The sequence below is a fragment of the Pipra filicauda genome, unplaced genomic scaffold (assembly GCF_003945595.2).
Source record: "Pipra filicauda isolate LSUMZ 115617 unplaced genomic scaffold, ASM394559v2 scaffold327_size997775_pilon, whole genome shotgun sequence".
Taxonomy (NCBI): domain Eukaryota; kingdom Metazoa; phylum Chordata; class Aves; order Passeriformes; family Pipridae; genus Pipra; species Pipra filicauda.
This window is the reverse complement of record NW_024104451.1, coordinates 924,596-945,524: the sequence shown is the minus strand read 5'-3', so window position 1 is coordinate 945,524 and position 20,929 is coordinate 924,596. Positions and strand designations below refer to the sequence as shown.

Below are 20,929 nucleotides of genomic sequence, written 5' to 3'. Positions count from 1 at the left end.
CGGAGCTGCATGCAGAAATGAGATCAAGGGTCACTCCTCGCAGTGAGCTGTGGTTGCTGTCACAGGTGCTCGAGGACGGATGTTGGGACTGCGTGGCAGGAGCACTGTGTGTGTCCGCAGGATACTGGGAGCACATGACCCACATGTTAGCAAGCCTCAGCCTCTGAACTAGGAAAATCAGAAGAGCCACTCTTGTGGGAATGATGGTAGAAGAAGGAGAACACATGATCACTGCCTGGTCTTGGGTTGGTGTTTGCTCAGTTGTGGAATTTCTGATGTTTTTGGCTTCTGCACAGATGCTGCAACTCCTGGAGGAGCCCAGGCTGGAGTGACAGGAAATACTGGCATGATGTGGACTCAGTCTGGTATAGGGATGGCTTCTGCTTTCAGAACAATAAAAATAAATCCAAGGGAGTAGGATAGTAACCTGATGTGCCTCACATTGTGTAACCCTAAACGTCATTGCTAGCAGCAGATGCTGTGCAGAGGCCGTGCCATAGCAAGTTGGGCTGCTCATGGAGAGGGACAAAACACAGCCTTCAGCACTGCTCTGCTTGTCTATTGAAATGCAACAATCCAGTTCCCAGTGCATGGTCAGCCTGCCAGCATGTGCCATGGTGGTGTGCTCGTGACATATGTGCCCGGCACCGGGGGCTTGCCGAGGAGGCTGTACCACCACCTCATGAAGGAGGACTTGCCCTTGGCTGCTGACAGCGCTGGTACCTGCCTGGTGCAGGGATGTTGCAGGCTGGCAGCGCAGGGGTGGGACGTGTGTCAATTAAAAAGCATAAAAAGGCATAAAAATTTGAGCATGGAGAATGAAAACTCCCCACTTGTAACAGTGGCAATAAAGCTGAATCTAGCAGCCTGGAGCGCTTGCGTGATGTGCTAGTGAGAACATGTTGATCTCCATATGAAAACCATAAGCTTATTTAGAAAATTGGGCTGTCTCATTTGAGATTAGAGTTTCTCTTATAATCTGCAAATACTTAATTAGCATGGAAATGGCTAGTTAAGTGGGTTCTCAGTGCACATAAAGCCACATTCCAGTGTGGTGGTACACCCTAGCAGGTGGTGTGCTTCTCTTCAGGATGCTGGACAAGTTCCTGGCTCTCAGACCAGGCAGAATGATCTGGATACAGCAGGCAAAAGCAGACCACAGCAGTGGGCAGACATGAATGTGTCCCTTTCCTCCTGTCCAGCTTGTCCCCTAAGAGATGGTGGCAAGAGCTGTTTGCTCCACAGGATTATGAACAGTACAATGTGTTAAATGCCCCAGGTTCCCTGGTGTCTGGAGTCACAGCTGGCCACAGTAACTCTGGCCCCTGCCAGCACAGAGCTTAATGGAGCCTTCCACAGGCCAGAATGGCATGTCATCCTAGGAGCTGGAGCAGGGCCCTGCGAGGCCCTGGGGTGCTGCCATCCTCTCATGGCACCCTGTCTGCAGCCAGCTCTGAGTGTGGAGACCAGGGGCTCTCTCCTGACACTTGCGGGGACTTTGCAGGGCCTCTCCTTGGACTTGAATGACTTTGCACGTGGTTGGAGTGGGTATCTCAGTTAGAATCATTGAATCACTAGGGTTGGAAGAGACCTTTAAGATCAACTGTCCACCCAGCACTACCACTGTAACCACTAAACCACATCACCCAGCGCCAGATCCAGACGCCTCTTAAACACCTCCAGGGATGGTGAGTCCACCACCTCCTTGGGCAACCTGTTCCAATGCCTGACCATCCATACAGTGAAAAATCTTTTTCTAATATCTAATCTGAATCTCCCCTGTCTCAGCCTATGGCCATTCCCTCTGGTCCTCTCACCGCCGGCACCGTAGGAGAGACTGGCCCCCACCTCATACAACCTCCTGTCAGGGAGTTACAGAGACCAGTGAGGTCCCCCTGAGCTTGCTCTTCTCGAGACTAAATAAACCCAGCTCCCTCCACCATTCCTCATAAGACATGTTCTCTAGATCCTTCATGAACCTTCTTGCCCTGTGCTGGACACACTCCGGCACCTCAACGTCCTTTTTAAAGTGAGGGGTCCACAACTGAACACAGTACTCGAGGTGCAGCCTCACCAGTGCCAAGTACAGGGGGATGATCACTTCCCTGGTCCTGCTGGCTGTGCTGTTATTGATACAGACCAAGATGCCATTGACCTTCTTGGCCACCTGGGCATACTGCTGGCTCATATTGAGCTGGCTGTCAACCAGCATCCCCAAGTCCCTTTCTGCCCAACAGTTCTCAAGCACTCCTCCCCCAGCCTGTAGCACTGTGTGGGGTTGCTGTGACCTGGCACTTGCCTTACTGAACCTCATGCAGCTGTCCTTAGCCCACTGATGGAGTGTGTCCAGGTCACTCTGTAGAGCCTTCCTACCCTCGAGCAGATCAAGCAGATCTTGAGGTTAAACTGTCTTCTCTGGATCTAACTGGATCTTCTCTGGATCCCAGCCTTGTTTTATCAAGACATGCACACTCTGGCTTCAGGGCTACGGAAAGACACAGTTGTAGGGTGAGTGTGATACCATTGTGTGCCTGTAATGAGAGGGTGGAGCATGCAGAAGACCTGTCTGCTGCCTTGGGACTGCTGCTGAGCATGGGACTGCCCTGCCATGGGGCTGGCCTGGCCCTGTCCTGGCTTGCTGTGCCAAGCAGCTGAGCTCTGACAGTGATGGGACGTGACTGCCTATAATGCCTGGGTAGAGCGTGGTATGTTCAAGGTGATGTACGTGGGAACAGACAGAAGAAGAAAGATGTATAGATGTTTCCTCCTGGCTCTTTGAGAGAGAGGAAAGTCTGTCTGCTCTGTTTCTGTCTATCTAATGCCGACTGTGGCCTGAGCCAAGCGCTTTCGAGGCACAGTCTGTCCTGGGCTGTGGCCAGTGGTGAGGACTGCTTGACACTTCACTTCCAAGGGCCAGAGTGGCTCTTTTTGTAGCTGTGAGCAGCCCTTGCTGCTGAGAGGAGGAGGCACATAGCCTGGTAGCTGCCTCCTGCTGGTGTCAGAGCAGGCACTGTGCAGGGCACCTTCTGGGTTCACTTGTGTCTCCCACAGCTCATTCCTGGGTGTGAACCTGAGTAGAAACAAAGGTGTGTGCTGAGAAGTGACCATTCTGCTTCTGTCATGAAAAAACCTCCTCCTGTGCTCTGTTCTCCCATGTCCTTTCTTGAACCCGTGCCCTTGTCCCCTCTGGTCCGGATGCTCATTCAGAGCGTGCCAGAGGGCTGGCCAAGAGCTCCTTCTCCCTTGTGCCAGTGCTGCCAGCCGTGCTTGGCTCGCACGCCTGGGCTTCTACCCTGCCTCTTGTAAACCCCTAAAGCCAGGGGTGGTCTGCAGCCTGCTGCACTCGGGGAACTGCCAAAGGCTTTCCCTGACACTGACTTTAACCTGGGAAAAGTTGTTCATGAGTTGTGTTGCACTCCTAGGGGAAAACAGATACTAGGAATGGGCGGGTAGGTTACCCTGCCCCAGCCTGGTCCAGAGGTGCCCTGGGAAGGAGAACGGCAGGCTGCAGGCAGAGGGCTGCTCTGGCAGTGGGGTCCCGGCTCTCCTTCCTGGGCCAGGAAGAGCCCAGGAACATCCCTGCCCCACACAGCTGATCCTGGGAGCACTGGACCTGCAGCATCACCCAGCTGCCTGCTTGCTGTCCCGGTGCAGAACCTGTGCCTGGCCTCCTGCTGCAGGCGACAAGGCTCATGAAGCAAGGCTAAAGCTCGGTCCCTTGAGCAGCTGGCTCGCAGTGCTGACTGCCCTTCCCTGCCTGCAGCCATTATCCTGCTGGCCCAGTGTCCCCTGCTTGAGATCCTGCCCTAGCTGGAGCACTGGGGCCCTGGGAACGGGTGGGGTGGTGCCAGAACAGCAGCTGATGGGAGCAGAGGCCAGGACTGCAGGACAACCACCAGGGCTGATGGCAGCAGGGCCCTGCAGCTCTTGCTGGGCTCTGGAGGTAACAGAGTTGGGCCACTTGCTCACTGCAGCACCAAGTGTCTTGGTATCCTTCAGCCCTCTTTGGGCAGCTGCAGCTGCCTGTGCTAACACTGTACAGGAGGGACCTGGGCCACTGAACGCGTGTGATCCACAATATATGATTTTTTATTTGACTTTTTTGTTTAAAAATAAAAGTCCTGAAACCCCCGAGCTGAGTGATAGGCCTCTTGTAGGCCACACAACAAGAGACTTCCAGCCTGGGCTAGCCCCGTGCTGAGGAACTTGTAGCAAGGTATTTATCTTGACTTTAGCTTGCTGGAAGTTTTGCTGCCATACAGACAATGTATGAGCCTTTCTCCTTCCCTGGTGTTTCATGGGTCTCGATGAAACCTCTGGTGTGCTCCCTGTGGAACCCTCACTCTGCTGGGATGGGATCAGAGGGCCACAAGTGCCCTCTCTGGGCTCACTTTGGCCTTGCCCCGGGCATCGGAGGTGGACAGAGCTGCACTGGTGAGATGCAGCAGTTCGTGGAGGGGTGTGGTTGGATGTACCAATGTCCTGCTCTACTGCCTTGGGAGAATCCTGTGCTGCTGGATCCCATCCTGGTGCTATCCCCACAGCTGTGTCAGCTGGAGACATGCACAGGCATCATAATGCCAGGTGCCAGGGCTCAGCCTGCAGCCTGGAGGTTGACTGGATGGTGTGAGCTCTGTCCTGGGGATGGCCTGCAGAAGCCCTCAGTGTCTGCCAAGGGGTGATCCAGGCACTTAGTTAAAAGTGTCAGGGAGCGAATCTTCTTTGGGGCAAGGAAGTAGTGGGGAGAGCTCCCTGAGCACAGAAAGGACACCATGCCTTTACAGGGCTCTAAGGGACCTCACAGCCTTTTGATGATGGAAAGAACAGAAGAAAATTGATTGAGCTCTGGAACAGGCTCCCCAAGGAAGTGGTCATGGCACCAAGTTTGTCTGAGTTCAAGAAACATTTGGACAACCCTCTCAGGCACATGGTATTGTTCTCGGGGTGTCCTGCACAGGGCCAGGAGTTGGACTCGATGATCCTGATGGGTCCCTTCCAACTCAGCATATTCTGTAATTCTAAAATCTGTGAGTGAAGGGCTGGGAAGCAGAGCCAGGGCAAGAGCAACTCCTGTCCTGGGAGGTGGGAGGGACTGGGTGGGCCCTGGCAGGCCCTACTGGGTGCCAGCTGGGGCTGATGGGGTAAGACCAGTGCACTTGAGTGCTGCTGGCAAGGAGGGGTAAGCTGAGCACCTTGGAGCCTCCTGCAGCACAGAAGCCACCGTGAAAGACAAACCAAACCCAGGTCTCCAACACTTCTGGCTACAGGCACACCCTTGGGATGGGACTGCTCTCTGCTGAAGCCCAGCAGGATTGTTCTGAGCTGCTGTGGCCACTGAAATCTCTGCCTTGTCCTTTCTGGAGGGCACCTCTGCTGCAGCTGCATGTTCTTCCAGCCCTGTGTCCTCTGGGCCCTTCTGGGGCACATTTGGAGCAGTACAGCATGACAGGCTTAGTCATGAGAAAGAAGTCCTGTTCATCCTGTCCACAGATACCATCAAACTCCTCCCTGCTCAGGTGGTGGCACTGGGTGCTTTGCCTTGCTCCCACCAAGCCTGACTTAGAAATGAGCCCTGCTGGCTTGGCCCATACCATGTAGCCAGGATCAGAGTTAGAACCCTTTGCCTCTTCTCCTCGGTGTGGTGGGTGTGTGCCATGGACCAGCATCTGCACGCAGAATCAGTCCCCTCACGCTGGCCTAAGCACTGCCCAGCTGTAGGGCCTGTTGGGTTTTGGTAAGGTTTGGGCCTAGCAGGGTGCTCCTGCTGGGGAGGGGAGACATGATGGGGGGTCTCTGGGGCCGGCCTGTGGGCTGGAGGTGGTAGGAGCTGTGCCCTCGTGTGTCAGCTGAGTCTGACAGCTCATGGCTTGTGGAGTGGGGTTTGCATGGTACGGGAGGGAAAGGAGAGGCAGGTGTTTGTGAGATTTGTGTCTAAAACACTTGTCAAATACTTCAGAGCTCTTTGGCGCCCGTTGCTGGCACTGTGGGGCAGACAACTGCTGAGGGTCGGCTGCCCAAAAAGCATCTCCTGCTGACAGGTCTGTTGTGTGTGCTCTGGCTGAGGCTGCTGTGGGACGGGCATGGGACTGTGACCTCAGCCTGCCCCCTTGACTGTCACAGCATGTTCATCCTGGGGAGCTGTAGTCCCATCCATCCAGAATTGGTGCTGTTTCCAATGCTGGCCCTGCGTGTGCCCTCTCTGGGGCTGCTCCTGGCCTCCCTACTGCCACGGCACCGTCAGGAGGAAGGCAGAGAGCCCAGCTTTCTTGTGACTCTGGCAGTGTCCAACCTATGCCCAGTCCCCAGAGGACTCAGGCCTGGGCAGGTGAGTGTCTGCTCACCAGCCAGCCTGGTCCTCAGTGTGAGTGGCAGCCCGTGGAGGGTGTGCTGGGTGCTGTGTCTCTGCGTTTGGGCAGAGCTGCTCCAACCATGCCTGCAGGAAGCTGTAGCCATCGTGGAGAGATGAGCTAAAACGTGCTGCTGGCCAAGCTGGACCACAGCCACCAGTTGCAGGAGCCCTTAGGGAACAGTCTTTTTGTCCCAGAGAGCTGTTGGTGTGCAGCATTGCCACAGACCCCTCATTGGTCCCCTCCTCCAGAGGGGGACAGTGTGGGGACCTGGTCATACAGGCCTCTGGCACTAAGGTGCTGAGAGCTGGGCTTGAAACTGCATCCCCCCTGGCCAGGCCTGTTATGGGGGAGTTGTTTGGGAATCACCCCTGCCTGCAGCCCATCTGCTCCTGTGGGCTGTGAGGTGGGTGCTCATACAGCATCCTCCAGTGCTGCAGGGGCACAGGCCTGAGGACACAGCCAGCCCCAGTGCTGCGCTAGGGCTGCTGCAGCTCGTGGGGAGATGCTGTCTGCCAGCATTTCTCTTGCCCTCCTTGCTTGCCCCATCCTTATCCCCATAGCAGCTCTTCCCTGGTCATGGTCACAGGGCTTGCAGCCTGCCTCAAGCTCCTGCATCCTCTCTGTGTCTCCTTCTGCTGTTATTGCTGCTTGGCAGTGCTTTGTTTATTTACTGTGTCCCCCTGCTTGCTGCAGAGTTTTCGGCATCCAATAAGTCTCTCAGTGGGGCCTGGGATGTATCTGGGGCTCTGGGGAGTTGGAATGTGTTCTCTGCTAGCCCTGGGTGCGCCACTTCTTGCTGAGACTGTGACTGCCAGGTTGGTCTTGCCCAGTGGGTTTCAGGTAGCACCGAGCTGTGGGGAGATCTGTGGTTGGGCTCCTTGCCGTGGCTCAGCAGAGCAGATGTCCCCAGAGCTGTCCCTGAGAGTGTTTCGCTCTGTCAGCTTTGTTGCTCTGGGCAGCACTGGGGTTGGCTCGGCCTCCTGGAGGGGTGAGTGGAAGGATGGAGTGCCTCAGGTTCACCAGTCTCGTCATTGTGAATTTTTTTTTGTGTTGTGTCTTGCAGAAATAACATTCATCCCAGATTTGATGATAATGAAAATACAGAAAAAAGAAAAGCAGGTTTGTGACCCTCTCTCCTTCTCCCAACTTAGCTGGCAAGGCTGGGGACCATGTCCTGTGTGCTGTGTGGGAATTGTTGCAGCGGATGGGTGGTGGGAAGGAGGCCAGGGTGGGGAAAGGTTCTTGCATTTCCAGACAAGGTTGCAACCTTGAGATTTCATCTGAGCTGCGACCCAGAGCGGGCCATTGATCAAGGTGGGTTTTGTCTTCAGTAGTGGAAGTGTTCTTGATTTGGTGCTGTCCCCAGTGAAGGAGCAGCCCTTCTTTTGCCTCAAAGCCCATAGTATTGGTTCTTGGTGGTATCTTATTACAAAACCACACATTTGCTGTGATTACAGTTACTAACATGATACCAAAGGACTAACACCAGCTGGGAGGTTGGGGAAGATCATGCCTGGGAGCTGTGTGAGCTTGGCCAGGGAATCTTCTTCCTTTACTCAGAAAAAATTCCATCCCACCAAGCTGCCTTTTCTGAATTGCCGCATCAGATCTTAACAACCTGCTGCTCCCAGAGGAGATTTATGAGCCAGTGGTCTCTGTATTAACCATCTGCAGGGGAAGATCCTGACCGTCGGCGCTCTGCTGAGGGGAAAGGACCTGTTACATGTGTGGAGCCTCGCTCTGCCTGCAGGGCTGAAATATTGCTGGAGGTATAAAACAAACTGGTCTGCCCAGAGCTAATTTGTGTCTGTGCTGCTTTTAATGGGAAACCATTAAATTGAACACAGAGCTAAGGAATAAATCTCTTTGAGAGCATGAGCCGGTACCATTTCTAACCAGCTCTGAAAGCAGCATGTGCTGCTCAGGGCACTCCAGATCACACCACCATGGCAGGGTGATGGGAGGAGGAAGGGAGGGAAGGGTTTGGAAGAGGTGAGTGTGCTGTTCTGGGTTTGCAGCAAAGCAACTGCTGTGGATATTGGAAGGTGTGTGTGGACAGACCCACCAGTACTGTGGGAAGTAGTGAGCTTATCAGTGTGTCCTAAAGATGCTGTGAAAAAGCAGAGCCAGCTTCAAGGTGAGGAGGAGAAGGGGAGCGTGGCAGGTCTTGCATACCAGCACGGCTGGATCGCTCCTGATGGGGCAGGGCAAGGCCTGGAGGAGAGTGAGGTGCTTTAGGGGATGGGTCTGTGATCTCCCTGCTCTGGTAGCGAAGCCCAGGTAAGAAGTCCACACCACTCATTGGGCTAATAATAGCAGGTTTGACTGCTGTGGAAATGTGATTGCTGAGATGATGTGGGTTTTAAGCACAGCAGAACCACCTTCCACCAGCATTTGGAGATTCTAGAGGGCTCAACTGCTGAATTGTTTTGTGTAACTGCCCCTGAAGATAAAATCTGTGAGGGAGATAAAGACATGCCAGTGTGAGCAGGGAGGGGTAGAAGTCCAGCTGCTCATCTCTTGAGCTCTTGAAGACAGCAGCAGTGTAGGACAATCCTTGCAGCATGTCACGGGGTGGGCTGCAGTGTTCCCAAGTTTGGCGTTTGGAAGAAAGCCTGGCCAAGCAGGGCTCCTGGGGGCACTGCAGGTTTCTGGTTGCAGTGGTGAAGGGCTCCCTGTCATGCTCAGCAGAGTGGCATTGAAGGCAGAACTAGCAGGAGGTGCCATTCCACATCACTCTGCACACCTGAGCCCAGGAGCTCCCACACCTTGTAAACAGACTTCTCATGGCACCAAGGAGGCTGTTGCCTTCCATTCAGCAGTCTCTGGAGAAAATGAGATGCTTGTGTGGTTCCCAGGGCTCTCAAGGGTCATGCGTTTCCATATGTGTCTCCCTGCCAGCCTCTCACCTGCGGAAGCTCCATGTTGGTTGTCATGTAGGTGTAGGTTCAAGCCCATGGGTGAAAAGGCTGGCAAAATGCTGGCACCCATCATATTGCTGAGGGATGGCAGGAGAGCTGCCAGCTGCCTTTGGGAACAAGTAATGCATGTCCTCTCTTGCTTTGCCAAGCTGTTGGCTGCCCTAGGCCAATGCCTTGTCATGCCATGTCCACTGCCAGTGGATTGGGAAACCTGGGCTGGAGAGCTGGGCTGTCTGGGAAGGAGCCCCTCTCTGTGCCCCCTTGGTGCCCCCCGCAGCAGTGCCACTCTGCCTGCAGAGAGTTCCTGGGCACTGCCAGCTGGTGCACCATCTGAGGGGCTGTTGTCAGCACAGGCGGGGTCTGTGTTTGCGTGACTCTTCTTCCTTAGTAGGCATGAAAATCTGGTGGATTTGTCACCAAGCTGTGACTAACTTGTGAAACCTGTCACTTGCCTCATGACTTAGGAGTTTTCGTGGCAGGGTGCCTTGTCTGCTGGCAGAGGTGAGACAGGGGTGCCTGGTTACCCCCAAGAGCAGTGACAAGCGATGGATTCCTCAGAGGGCTCAGCAAAACCATCGTTCCCTGGGCTGCCTCTCCTGTCTGTGTCCTGGTTGTCCCTGGGCACTGAAAGGTCTTGTATTCCTTATTTCTGTCAAGCTCTGACTTGCTGAATAACCTGAGAAATATGGAACTAAAATAAATGCAGTTATCCCACAGTGCCTGTAAATCTCCTTATTCTACGTTCATGGAAATGCTCCCATCCTGCATGGACTGTGAGAGCTGAACAGCATAGCTTGCCTCTTGGAAATGGAGAGATTGAAAGCCCTGTGACCCCTTAGCTCCTACCTTCTTCTGGAGGGCTCTTCTGGCTCTTCAGCCTGGGCTTGGAGGTGGTTGGGAATCCCCTGCGGTCTGCGGCCGGCAGGCGGCCGGCAGTGTGGGGATGCAGTGGGGAACAGCCCAGGGCTGCAGGCACTGTGTGGCTGCTGGGCAGCCCTTCCAGCAGGGAGGCTTGTGGGAGGATCTATGGGAGCTCTGCTTGCCTTTGCTTCAAGCACTCACTGCATAAAATGAAGGATTTTCCTAAATTTTATGGGTCTGCTTAAGCAAAAGGTGAGCTTTGCTTGCTGCAAATGCTGCTGAGGGTTGTTACTGGAGCTCCTTGGGACAGGAGCAGGGTCCTGAGCAGTGAGAGGCAGTGCAAGGAGACAGGAGCCATCCGAGCCTAAGGGCACTTGTGAATCTGTCCCAGGTGTGTCCGTGGGCTGCTGGTCCATACTGGGCTTCTTTTTGTCACAATGAGACTGTCAGGTGCGATGACCTTTGGAGCTGGGTGCATGGAATAGTTTTGGGCACCTGCTCTGTAAGGATAAAGGGCAGGGGGAGCAGTGAGCTGCCAGGATGCTCTTTTCTTGCACCCAGGAGCATTGGACCTGGTCCTCCCCCATGGTCCAAAGGCTGCACAGGCTTTCTTCCCATGCTCTTTCCTTGACTTCCTTCCCACTCTGACAGAGAGGACTGAGCAGGGAGGACAGCCTGGACAGCCCAGGGCAGCAGTGTTGTCCTCTGCCCCACCTGTGCCGTGTTCCAGTGCAGTGGAAACACATGTCCCACTGCCAGGGCTGTCCTGGTCATGAGACGGAGCTTTCTGGCCGTAGTTGTTGAAGGCTGCATCATGGAGGAGTGTCTCGGGAACAGAGCCAGGCCCCACCTCCGTCATGCACATCCCATGGTGACTGCAGAGCCTGCTCAGAGACATGATGGAAGGTGGCACTTGTGTATTTTTAGCTTCTGCTGCATTGCATTAAGAGCTGGAAACAAGGGGTGCGGACATCCAGCAACGAGAACACAACAGCCCTTGCTGTGCATGCCACTGGCGGGGATGGCAGCGGGTGCAGAGGTTGGCTCTGCCAAAACCCTCTGTGAAAGAAGCTGCCTGTTCTGCTCCCGTCGGGCTCTGCAGCCAACTGTGCAGAGAAACTGGGCTGGGGGCAGGCAGTGTGACCATCTCAGGGAGGCAGAGCTGTGTCACGGTGCCCATCCTGGGCTGCGGGTGCAGTGGCAGCCTGGACGGTGGCTTTGGTCAGTGCTGTGGGGGGAAGCCAAGCAGCAGGGGTGCTAGGCCACACCTGGGCATCAATCTCTGCCTAAAGAGCATGGAAACCTTTGATGGCCTCTGCAGTCAGGGTCGCTGTGGACACTCCATGTACAGAACAAATCTCTTTGGGGTTTAAGCCATGCCCTAGACCCAAATGCAGGGCTTCTTTGGGGCTCTCCTGGTGGACTGTAGAAAAGCCTGGCCAAGCCTGCAGCAAATGGGGTTTGAATGGTCCTGGCATTTGGATGCAAGGTGGCATGTGGCATGGCCACTGCTGCTGGCTGTGGTCACACTGCCCAGCAAGAGTGTGTTGTGTGGATGTTGTCTTGAGCCTAGTAGCCAGGGCAGCTGGATCTGTTCTTGGCTATAACCATGAGAAGTTCTCAGCTGTGGCCTCCTTGCTGGACGGAGCTGCCATTCAGGTCCCGAGGCTGTGGCAGAGCTTTGCTCTGCTGGGAACACTGTGCTCTTGGAGGGGAAAGTCTGCAGGATGGGCAGTGAGGTGGACATGAAGCTGTTGGTCCTTTCCTCTTCCTGCGCCCAAACGCGTGCAGTACTGCAGGGTTTGGGTATGGATCAGGAGTGATGCTGGCTGGTGAAGAGGCTCCAACATCCAGCAGTGCTGATCCAACATCCGCTTCATCCCCGTCGTACGTCCCGACTTCTGCCACGTGGGTCCAGGGGAGCGAACCTCTGCTCCTGTCTCTCCCAAATATCCCGTGGCAAGTGCGTAACGTGTGTAATCAGTGCCACCTTTATGGGGCAGCAGATGTTGCTAGGCTGACTGACCATGGGCTGGGAACCCAGGAACTTTGGAGTCAGGGTCTCGCAGGCCATGGAGGGAACAGGGCTCTGGATGTGTGATGATTCCCTCCTGGCTGGGCAAAAGGTGCAGAATCTTTTGCCCCATCCAACCAAGCCTGACCTATTCTGCTGTACCTCTCCCGCTGTACCTCTCCCAGGTGCTTGGGCCCAGTTTTCTCTTGTCTTCACCCAAAGCTGCCTGCTGCTCTCCAGTCTCACTTGCTTCTTAGGACTCTCATCACATAACATCCTAGTGTCATCCTGGCCCCCTGTCCCTAACTGCACTGTCCTGCCCCCAGTTCCCTCCTTCCCCACCCCCCTTCTCTTTGCAGTTTCCTCTTCTCTGCTCTTCCCTTTGCAGGTATGTGGCGCAGGCAGGTGAGGGAGAAGGCGAGGGTTTCATACTCGGCTCAGACCACAGGCAGTCCCACTGGCCTGAGCTGGTCCTTGCCCTGAGCAGGTATGGGGTAACACGGCTGAGCTTCACTGCTCCTGAGCTCCTGCACATGTGCCAAGTAGAGTTTGTAAACAGTCCCTTTACATCCCTGTGAGCCCGACTTTGCTGGAGGGCTCGGAGAGGGCCAGGGGTGCTGTGTGACCCTCATGGGCCGGGGTGGCTGGTGCATCTCGCAGGCTCAGCAGTTTGGGAGAGAGGAGGGAGCCCTTCGAGGACCTGAGGTAGGAGCAGCCTTGTCTCCCATCTCCTAGTGGTGTTTTCCCCCCACCCCTGAATAAAAACTCAGGAATCAAATTGAGACTATAAATGAAACTAATTTCAAGTTAAAGAAAGCACACTGTTAAGGCCCACCCTGACCCTGGCTTTGCCCTAAAATGGGTTGTGCAATTATAAGTGCTCTCTGTTAGCCTCCACGGCTCTCAGGGGAAGTTTCAAACATTTTTGCTCTGATCTTCTCTTTGACACTAGTTAGACACATGGGACAAGACTTGGTGCTGCAGCGGATGCTGAGGGACTGTATGAAATGTAATTTATAGAAGATTCCTCTGTGAATAAAAAAACTTACAAACATTACATTAAAGTGTACTATGGAAACATGAAATCATTACAATCATCACCAAAAAAATACCCCTTGAGAGACAGTGCAAAGGCAGGGCTCTAAGGATAAAAAATGTTCTGAGGAAGCGGAGGCTGCTTGTATTGGCTGCCAGACGTTTAGAGATGGGCATCACCTGCCAAAACCTGGAAGTCATGACCTTTACTCCTCCCCCACTGCAAAATACCCCAGAAGCAAAAAAGCTGTGGGCTTAGGAAGGCATGTACGAAGACATGCAGAAGGGGCAGTTGAATGGAAAATGATGTTTCTCTTCAGTTAAAAAAAAATTGTAGTAAGAAAAAGGAGACATACTCTGTGAATTTAAAAGTAAACCTGTAGCAAGGCAGGACTACATATATTTTTAGGAACCACTAAAGACACAGAACCTAATAGCAAATCTTTTTCCAACCATCTCAGGACTAAAAAGCCTTTAAGAGGAGTCACAGGGTAAATAAGGCGTTGAATGAGGGCTTGTGGAAATGCAGCACTGGCAGAACAGCTCAGTCAGGAAGGCTCCCTACCCAGAGCCATCCCTGATGCCAGAGGCATCAAAGAGTTACCCTTAAATTAAAGGGTTTGATAAAGACATTTTTGAGCAAAGTAACGCAAGCCACCTGCTTTGATGGTGTTTACTCCAGAATTGTAAAGGAGCCTGATGATATTTGGGAATTGCTCATAATGTTTGGGGCATTGCCCATCAGGAAGGGAAGGGGGGAGTAAATGTGAAACTAGAGGCCAATAGGTTCACTTGGGTATTGAGTAAATAGGAATTATAGTAAACACTTTATTTCTGAAAATACTACACTGATAAATAGTCAGCATGGCTTTTGCAAAGCAGAGTTAGTCCTTCCAATCTGCCAGGGGTTTTAAAGATAACTGGATCACAGGACTGAAGTCGGGCTGGGCTGGTGCAGGGCTCATGGGCTTCCAACCAGCTGTTGAGGAAGTTTCTCACTGAATGCTCTTAAAGAAGCGTTGTCCTGACAAAAGCTCTTTCTGTAAATTAGTGACTGGTTAAAGGCAAGGAAGCAAAATACAGGGAAGGTGTTGCAGCTTTCACAGTGTGGACTGGGGAAGAAAGGTGCTGGCTGATTCCTGCAGTCATCTGAGATGCTGAAATGGAAATGGAGACTGAAAAGCTGAGAAAAGTCTCAGAGTGTGCCCAGTAAAGCCTCGGGGGAACCAGCCATGCACATGTCATCACTGGAGGCTGTCCCTGTTCATGGAGGAGACTGTAAAATGCTGGCAGAGAGTTTGGTGTCTGCCTACAGGTTGTTCCAGAGGTGTATTCAGTGGTTTGTAAAGGGAGAAGGAGCAGAGCAGAAACCCTCCTGCTGTGCTGTGGTACCTCTGATGCTACCTGCTTCCTATTGCCACCCCATAGCCCATGGGGTTGGAAGAGGTGCAGAACAGGATAAGGCAGGTGGTCTGAGAGCTGGCCACTCCGCCTGCAAGGAGAGGGTGACGTGTCACCTGTACCTTAGCTGGGCCAGGAGAGCTCTGGCAGGGAGAGGACGGCAAAACTGAATTGTACGGAGTGGGTGACATGGAGACCCTCTCATACCCTGAGAAGTAGAAGCCACTTAGGAGGGCAGCAGGATTTAAACAAAATTCTTGGGTTTTCCCCATCCCTTATGAGTCTGTAGTACTGAATGCCCCTGGGTGCTTTGACACCCGGGGTTACAGGTGGGTTTGTCATTGTTTGGGTGCAGCCTGTCACTGGACATCCTGAGCTGGGCCAGCCTGGGCAGACGGGGCACAGAGGTGCTGCCTGCCCTGCCCCACTCCTGCCCCCTCAGGGTCAGAGCACAGGCCTAGAGCATCCCCAGCTGGTGCAGAGCAGCACAGAGCAGCCTGTCTTGCCCACCTACTGTAGGAGCGTCCCAGGGGTACGGTTTGCCAGGTTTAGGCTCCTGCAGCTGTGCGTGTTCCTCCCCCGTGTCGCTGTTGGCCACTGCTGCAAACAAGATGCCCTGTAGCCCATTCCCACCATGAGCCTGGTGGCTCATGGAGACGTGTCTCAGGCCACTCAGGCCGAGGTTGCTGCTGCAGCAGAGCCTCCCTGCAGTGCTGTGTCCCCATCAGCGTGACACCAGCCCTTCAGCCTCTCATCCTTTGGAAGTAGGGATGATGTTCCCTGGGGCAGCAGCACGGGCACAGTAAGCTCCTGCCTGGCACAAAGAACCAGCCAGGCTGCTGCAGGCAAGTGGTAAGGGTGCTCTGGAGCCATGCAGGAGCACAGATAAGGCTGGCACTGCTTTCTTAGTCTTTTCCTGTTGACAAGAAGCCAGGATAAACTGCACCTCATCAAGGGGAAGTAGAAAAAGCCCATTCCCTGGCTCGTGGCAGTGAGCCAGGCTCTCATGGCAAACTGTACTTGGCAGCACAGTCCTGTGTGGATGGCCAGAGCTTGCTGTGGACTTTAGAAGCATGACATGGAGCATTTTCCTCTCAAGACAAACCAGGAAGCCTTGGGAGCAGTAGGATTTCTGGGCTGGCAGCAGCTTGCCTGCGCTTGGTGGGAAGCAGCCTGGTCTCCCTGCCCTCTGTGTGTCTGCTGCCCGTGCGAGCCCGGGCCGTGAGCCTGGTCCCACAGGCTGGCATTTGATGGCCTGTTCATGGCAGAGCCTGTGCCAGAGGCTTCTGGCTGCTCCAGCTGGAGGCAAGTGCTGCTGACTGGGACCAGCACTGCTCCTGGGACACAGCAGGCCTGATGCCCACAGGGATCCCAGGGCAAGGCACTGACGCTGAACATTAGGAAAGCAGACTGCACGCTCTTCAGGGAGATTGTCAGTGGGATCCCCTGGGAGACTGCCCTCTGGGACAACGGAGTGGAACAGAGCTGGATCTTTAAGGAAGCCTGGGTCGGGGCAACCCGCAGTATCAATCCAGGCTGGGAGATGAACAGATCAAAAGCAGCCCTGCTGAGGAGGATTTGGGAGGGCTGGTGCATGAGAGGCTGGACATTCCCCGTCTGTGTGCACTAGCAGCCCAGAAACCAGCCATGTCCTGGGCTCCATCAAAAGCAGCATGAGGGAGGTGATTCTGCCCTTCTGTTGTGCTCCGGTGAGACCCCACCTGCAGTGCTGCCTCCAGGTCTGGGATCCTCAGCACAGGAAAGACATGAACCTGTTGGAGCAAGTTCACAGGAGACCACCAGGTTGATTAAAGGGATGGAGCACCTCTCTTATGAGGAAAGGCTGAGAGAATTCAGTTTGTTCAGCCCGGAAAAGAGGAGGCTTCAGGTTGACATAATTGCAGCCTTCCAGTACCTAAACAGGGCTTACAAGAAAGATGGAGAGGGGCTTTTTACAAGAGCATGTAGTGACAGGACAAGGAGAAATGGATTCAAACTAAGAGAGTAGGTTTAGATTAGATATTAGGAGGACATTCTTTGCTGTGAGAGTGGTGAGACACTGGAACAGGTTGCCCAGAGAAGCTGTGGCTGCCCCACTCCTGGGAGTGTTCAAGTCCAGGTTGGATTGGGCTCTGAGCAACATGGCAGGGGGTGGAACTAGATGATCTGTAAGGTCCTTTCCAACCCAGGCCATTCTGTGATTCTATGATTCTAAATTGTTCCAGCTGACCCTCAGCTTGTGAGATCTGAGGAATGCAAGGCTGAGACTGATCTTGTTGCACAGCCAGTGGGCTCGGAGGCAGCATCTATAGTGCTGATTTTCTCCTGGCCCAGAATATATTCCCGTCAATTGCTTGGGTGCCCTTTGATGGCTGGTCCATGTGGTGGTATGTTTGCTCTCCCCCATCCCAAGACAGCAGCAAGGGCCAGGGCAGAGCACTGCAGGGGGCTGCAGGCAAGGCAGGGGTGCTGACCAATGCCAGCCAAGCCTGCAGCCCCACTCATGGGTGGCTGCAGGGGCGTTGCCCCCTTGCAGTCTGTTTCATTTACTGCTTTTATCTAATCCAAATCAGAAATCCAAGTGTACAAAGCACCCTGTGTCTAGACCACCCTGGATGGGTTCCAGCCCTCAGCCTGTAAGATGTAAAGGTTTACATTCTCTCCGACAGCTCTGAAGTACCTGAGGAGCTGGATGGTGCTGGGGTTCTGCAGGGCCAGGCATTGCTGCCAGAGGCACTGGCACCTTAGCACCAGGGAAGTGGCTTGTGAAGGAACCAGCACCCCTGGCCTGGGGCAGCCGTGGGTGTGGGGTACCAGGGCGAGCACTGCCCCTGTCCCCACAGGCACAGTGCTGCCCGGCGCCTCCTGGGCCACTCACCTGCTGTCCCACAGCCTCCCTATGAGGAGGTACCACCTCCAGGCTGGCAGGATGGGCCCATGTCTCATCTCATGACACAGCCACCAGCCACCACAGGACCAGCTTTCCAGCACTGGTCACGCTGCTGGGCTTGGTCTGGTGCTGCTTTGCCAGCCCCACAATGAGCCAGCCCAGCAGTGGCTGCTGCTTCCCTCTGCTCGTGGCTGAGCCGTGCATTAAAAGGAGGAGCTAATCAGGTGGTTGTGGGTGAGAAGTTTGCCATCTCCTGTGAGAGCTGTGGGGTTTGCTCTGCCACTGTGTGGTCAGAGGAGCAGCTCAGACTGCTCTTGCTGCCAGGGCAGCGGGCAGAGACCTGCCTGGGCACCTGGAGGTGTCCCAGCAGTGCCACACGGGATCGGTGCTGGACGTGGCCTTAGCTGCTCTCCAGTGGCCTCTGGTCACAGGCAGGGAGGAGAGTGTGCAGTGGGCTGACCGAGGTGCTGCCTGTGCCAGGGCACTGGGGATGGGGACTGACCGGTTGAGCAGCTGAAGCTGAGCACGACCTTTTCCTCTCCCCGTCCTTACTGCACACAACTGCGCTTCTGCCCAGTCCTTTGTGCAACCCTTGCTCTCTCCTGCTTTGGCAGCTGCTGTAAGAGTTGTTTCTTGTTCTGACTGAATTGTCACCCACAGCTCCCTTCCTTGGGCTGTCTCCTGCCAGCCCCCTGGCCTGGGCTGCTCTCAAGGAGCCAAGGTTGCTGCTCATGAGCCTGGGCCTTTACCAGGCTACTCGAGCAGAGCTGGGCCCCTGAATGCTGCTGTCTGGTCGTGCCTGCCGCAGCCAAGCATGCCAGGGAGGCAGCTGAATTCCTTTCAATGTTCAGTGCTGGAAAGTTCTCCGGAAGTGAAGCTGTAGCAGGAAGGGCAGCTCTGCTCTCCTGGGCTGGAGGGAGCCCCAGCACTCAGCAGCTCCCGGGAGAGGTGCCAGTCTAACCCTCTTTTGCCCCAAGGTCTGCCCCATATGGAGCTGGTGCCCACTTGTTGCAGGCTGCAAGGCATCCTTAATTTCCTCTCCTTGCCCTGTCGGGACAATCCTTGTCTCTGGGCAACAGGCAGGAGGTGGCCTGGGCACAAGGGTCTCTCTGGCCTCAGCAGAGCGAGGTCTGGAGTGTCCGATCAAAGGCAGGACTGTGTTTGAGGCACACACTGGGGCCAGCTTGGGACCTGCGTGGGCTGGTGGGGAGGCCAAAAGGCCTCTACCTGTCACTTCCATTGGGCAGGGAAGGGACGTCCTCCCTGTTGAGCTGTGTCTGCCCGTGGTGGCCATGAGCCGTAGTCCCCATGTGCTGAGGGACACTGCTGTGCTGCACTGGGGGATTGGAGCCTCGTGGGGCTGCGGTTCCACCCGCAGCACCTGCTGTTTCCAACTGTGCCATTTGCTTCACTCACTGCCTTTCTGTTCTCTCTGCAGCCGCTGACCTTAAAAACGCTGAGCCTCTCCCCAATGTCGTCTGCCTGGGAGTGCAAGACACAGGACACCTTTGCCAGCAGCGAGGAGCAGGACGAGGTGCCCCACCAGGTGACAGTGACGGGCACGAACACGGGCAGCCAGTGCCAGTGCCCAAAGGAGGAGCCCGGTGGGGCTCCCCAGAAGCGGACGAGCACCCAGAATGGGATGCAGGACAGTGGGGGCGGGGGCACAGGGGTGAAGAAGAAACGGAAGAAAAAGGATCTGGGAGAGCAGGAAGGGGGAGATAAAGCAGCTGTGGAGGTGAAACCAAAGAGGAGGAGAGAACCTAAAGAACCAAAAGAGCCTAAAAAGGCGAAGGAGTCCAAGAAGCCGAAGGAGCCCAAACAGAGGGAGGTGGCCAAGAAGCCTCGCAAACCTCGGGAACCCAAAGCCCCAAAGGAGCCTAAAGACAAGAAGAGCAGCGCTGAGCCTGCCCCCAGAGCAAGACCCAAGAAGAGCAGGTGGGTGGTGGTGTGGCCATGTCTGTGTGCCTGGTGTGGACAGGGCTGTGGGCTTGCAGGAGCTGCAGCCCGGAGAGTGGCACTGGATGTGCAGGCTGCTTGTGCTGCAGGCTGGACGTGCCAGTTGGGAGGCCAGGGTGAGCTCTGCTCACGCACAGGCAGGACAGACAGGTGCCCTTTTGGGGATGAGGCCCTGTGAGACCCCAGATCCGTAAGAGGACCAAAGAATCTTGGCCTCTCCTTGGTGTGGCCTTTATGCCAAGTGTCCTGGGGCAAAAGGGACCTTAGGGTGGTGTCCCACCAGGACAGCGAAGTGCTGTGTGGCAGAGGGCCTGTCATGCCTGTTTTGGGGCTGGGGCAGAGTGTATGTGAGTGAGAAAAACATGACCCTGGACTCTGTGCGAGTGAGGCTCCCCGCACACCCAGGGGCTGGCAGTGTGCCTTCCCTCAGCTCAGGTTTGGGAGGATGGTGGAGCACATCCCATTCCGGCTCCCTCTCCCGGGTGGCAGGAGCTGTCCCTCCTTGCAGCTGTGGAGCTGTGCTGGCAGCCGAGGCCAGCGGTGGGGGGAGGCCTGAGGACTCCCTGGTACTGCACAGCCCAGCGCTGCCGCCTCTGCTAATTCCTCATCCTTTTAATTAACAGGCTGATTGGACAGAAGCTCTGATCTCTTTTTAATTGGGGATGTGTGCACATAGCAGAGCAGGTCTCAACAGCACCGCTGTCATTTGGTTTACTGTTGTGGACTGGCGAGAATGAGTGGTTTTGGAGAGTCCTGTACAAAGCAGGCCCATCAGCTGGAACTGAGCCCTCCTCATGTACTGTAAATAATCCATGAGCTGAATATATTTGCACTGTAAATGCAATTACTACAGGAGCCAGCTGGGAATTTTTCAGCAAAATCCTTCTTTGTTACAAAACATCAATTTGGTAGATCTTCTTGAGGACACTTCCCTGGAAATGGTCTCCGGAATGGACTTTCCCGGTCTGTGGGATCTGCCCACCTTCCTACCACCATGGCTGCCCAGGGCATGTGTGCAGGGCGAGGACTGAGCCCTGGGTCTTCCACAGCCCTGCTTCTTCAGAGCTCACTGACAGCCAGATCCTGGAGAGGCCAGGGCTGCAGAGCCAGCACCAGGGGGGCCTTTAGTGCCATTGGTGTGGGCTGGTTGTGGGCAGGAGGAGGTCTGGGGAGCTCACCAGGGTGAGAGTCAGGTGCCACGTCCCCAGCGGCTCCCTGAGCCATGCAGTGCTGTCACTTCTGGTCTTCCTCGAGCCTGGGGCTCTGCACATGTTCGTTGTCCTGGGCTGGTGAGCCAGAGAAGATAGGGGATGGATGGATCAAATGGACAGTGCCAGAAGGGTGAGGAAAGGGCTCCTCCAGGCCCCAATGAGGGCTGCAGCAGGGAGATGGAGGTGGAGAGGGAAGGAGAGGGGCAGGAAAGGGAAGGATGAAGCCCATGTAAATGCAGCATTGGTTCCCAAGGAGGGTCCTGGGATCAGGGATGCAGCTAGCAGCT

At 55.0% G+C, this 20,929-nt stretch overlaps 1 protein-coding gene across 14 annotated transcripts in view; it reads left to right on the top strand.

Annotated features, from left to right (window-relative positions):
• CHD6 (chromodomain helicase DNA binding protein 6) overlaps positions 1-20,929 on the top strand; it is an 89,439-nt gene that overhangs the window by 25,001 nt on the left and 43,509 nt on the right. For 4 of the 14 annotated variants that reach the window (XM_027740372.2, XM_039383832.1, XM_039383833.1 and 1 more), the window contains exon 2: positions 18,911-19,410. In XM_027740372.2, the coding sequence (XP_027596173.2) occupies positions 18,944-19,410 (467 nt within the window). In that variant the 5' untranslated portion in view covers positions 18,911-18,943. Of the gene's footprint in view, positions 1-5,075; positions 7,470-18,910; positions 19,411-20,929 lie in introns of those variants that run through there. The other 10 variants (XM_039383825.1, XM_039383828.1, XM_039383823.1 and 7 more) reach the window with 5 other exon arrangements.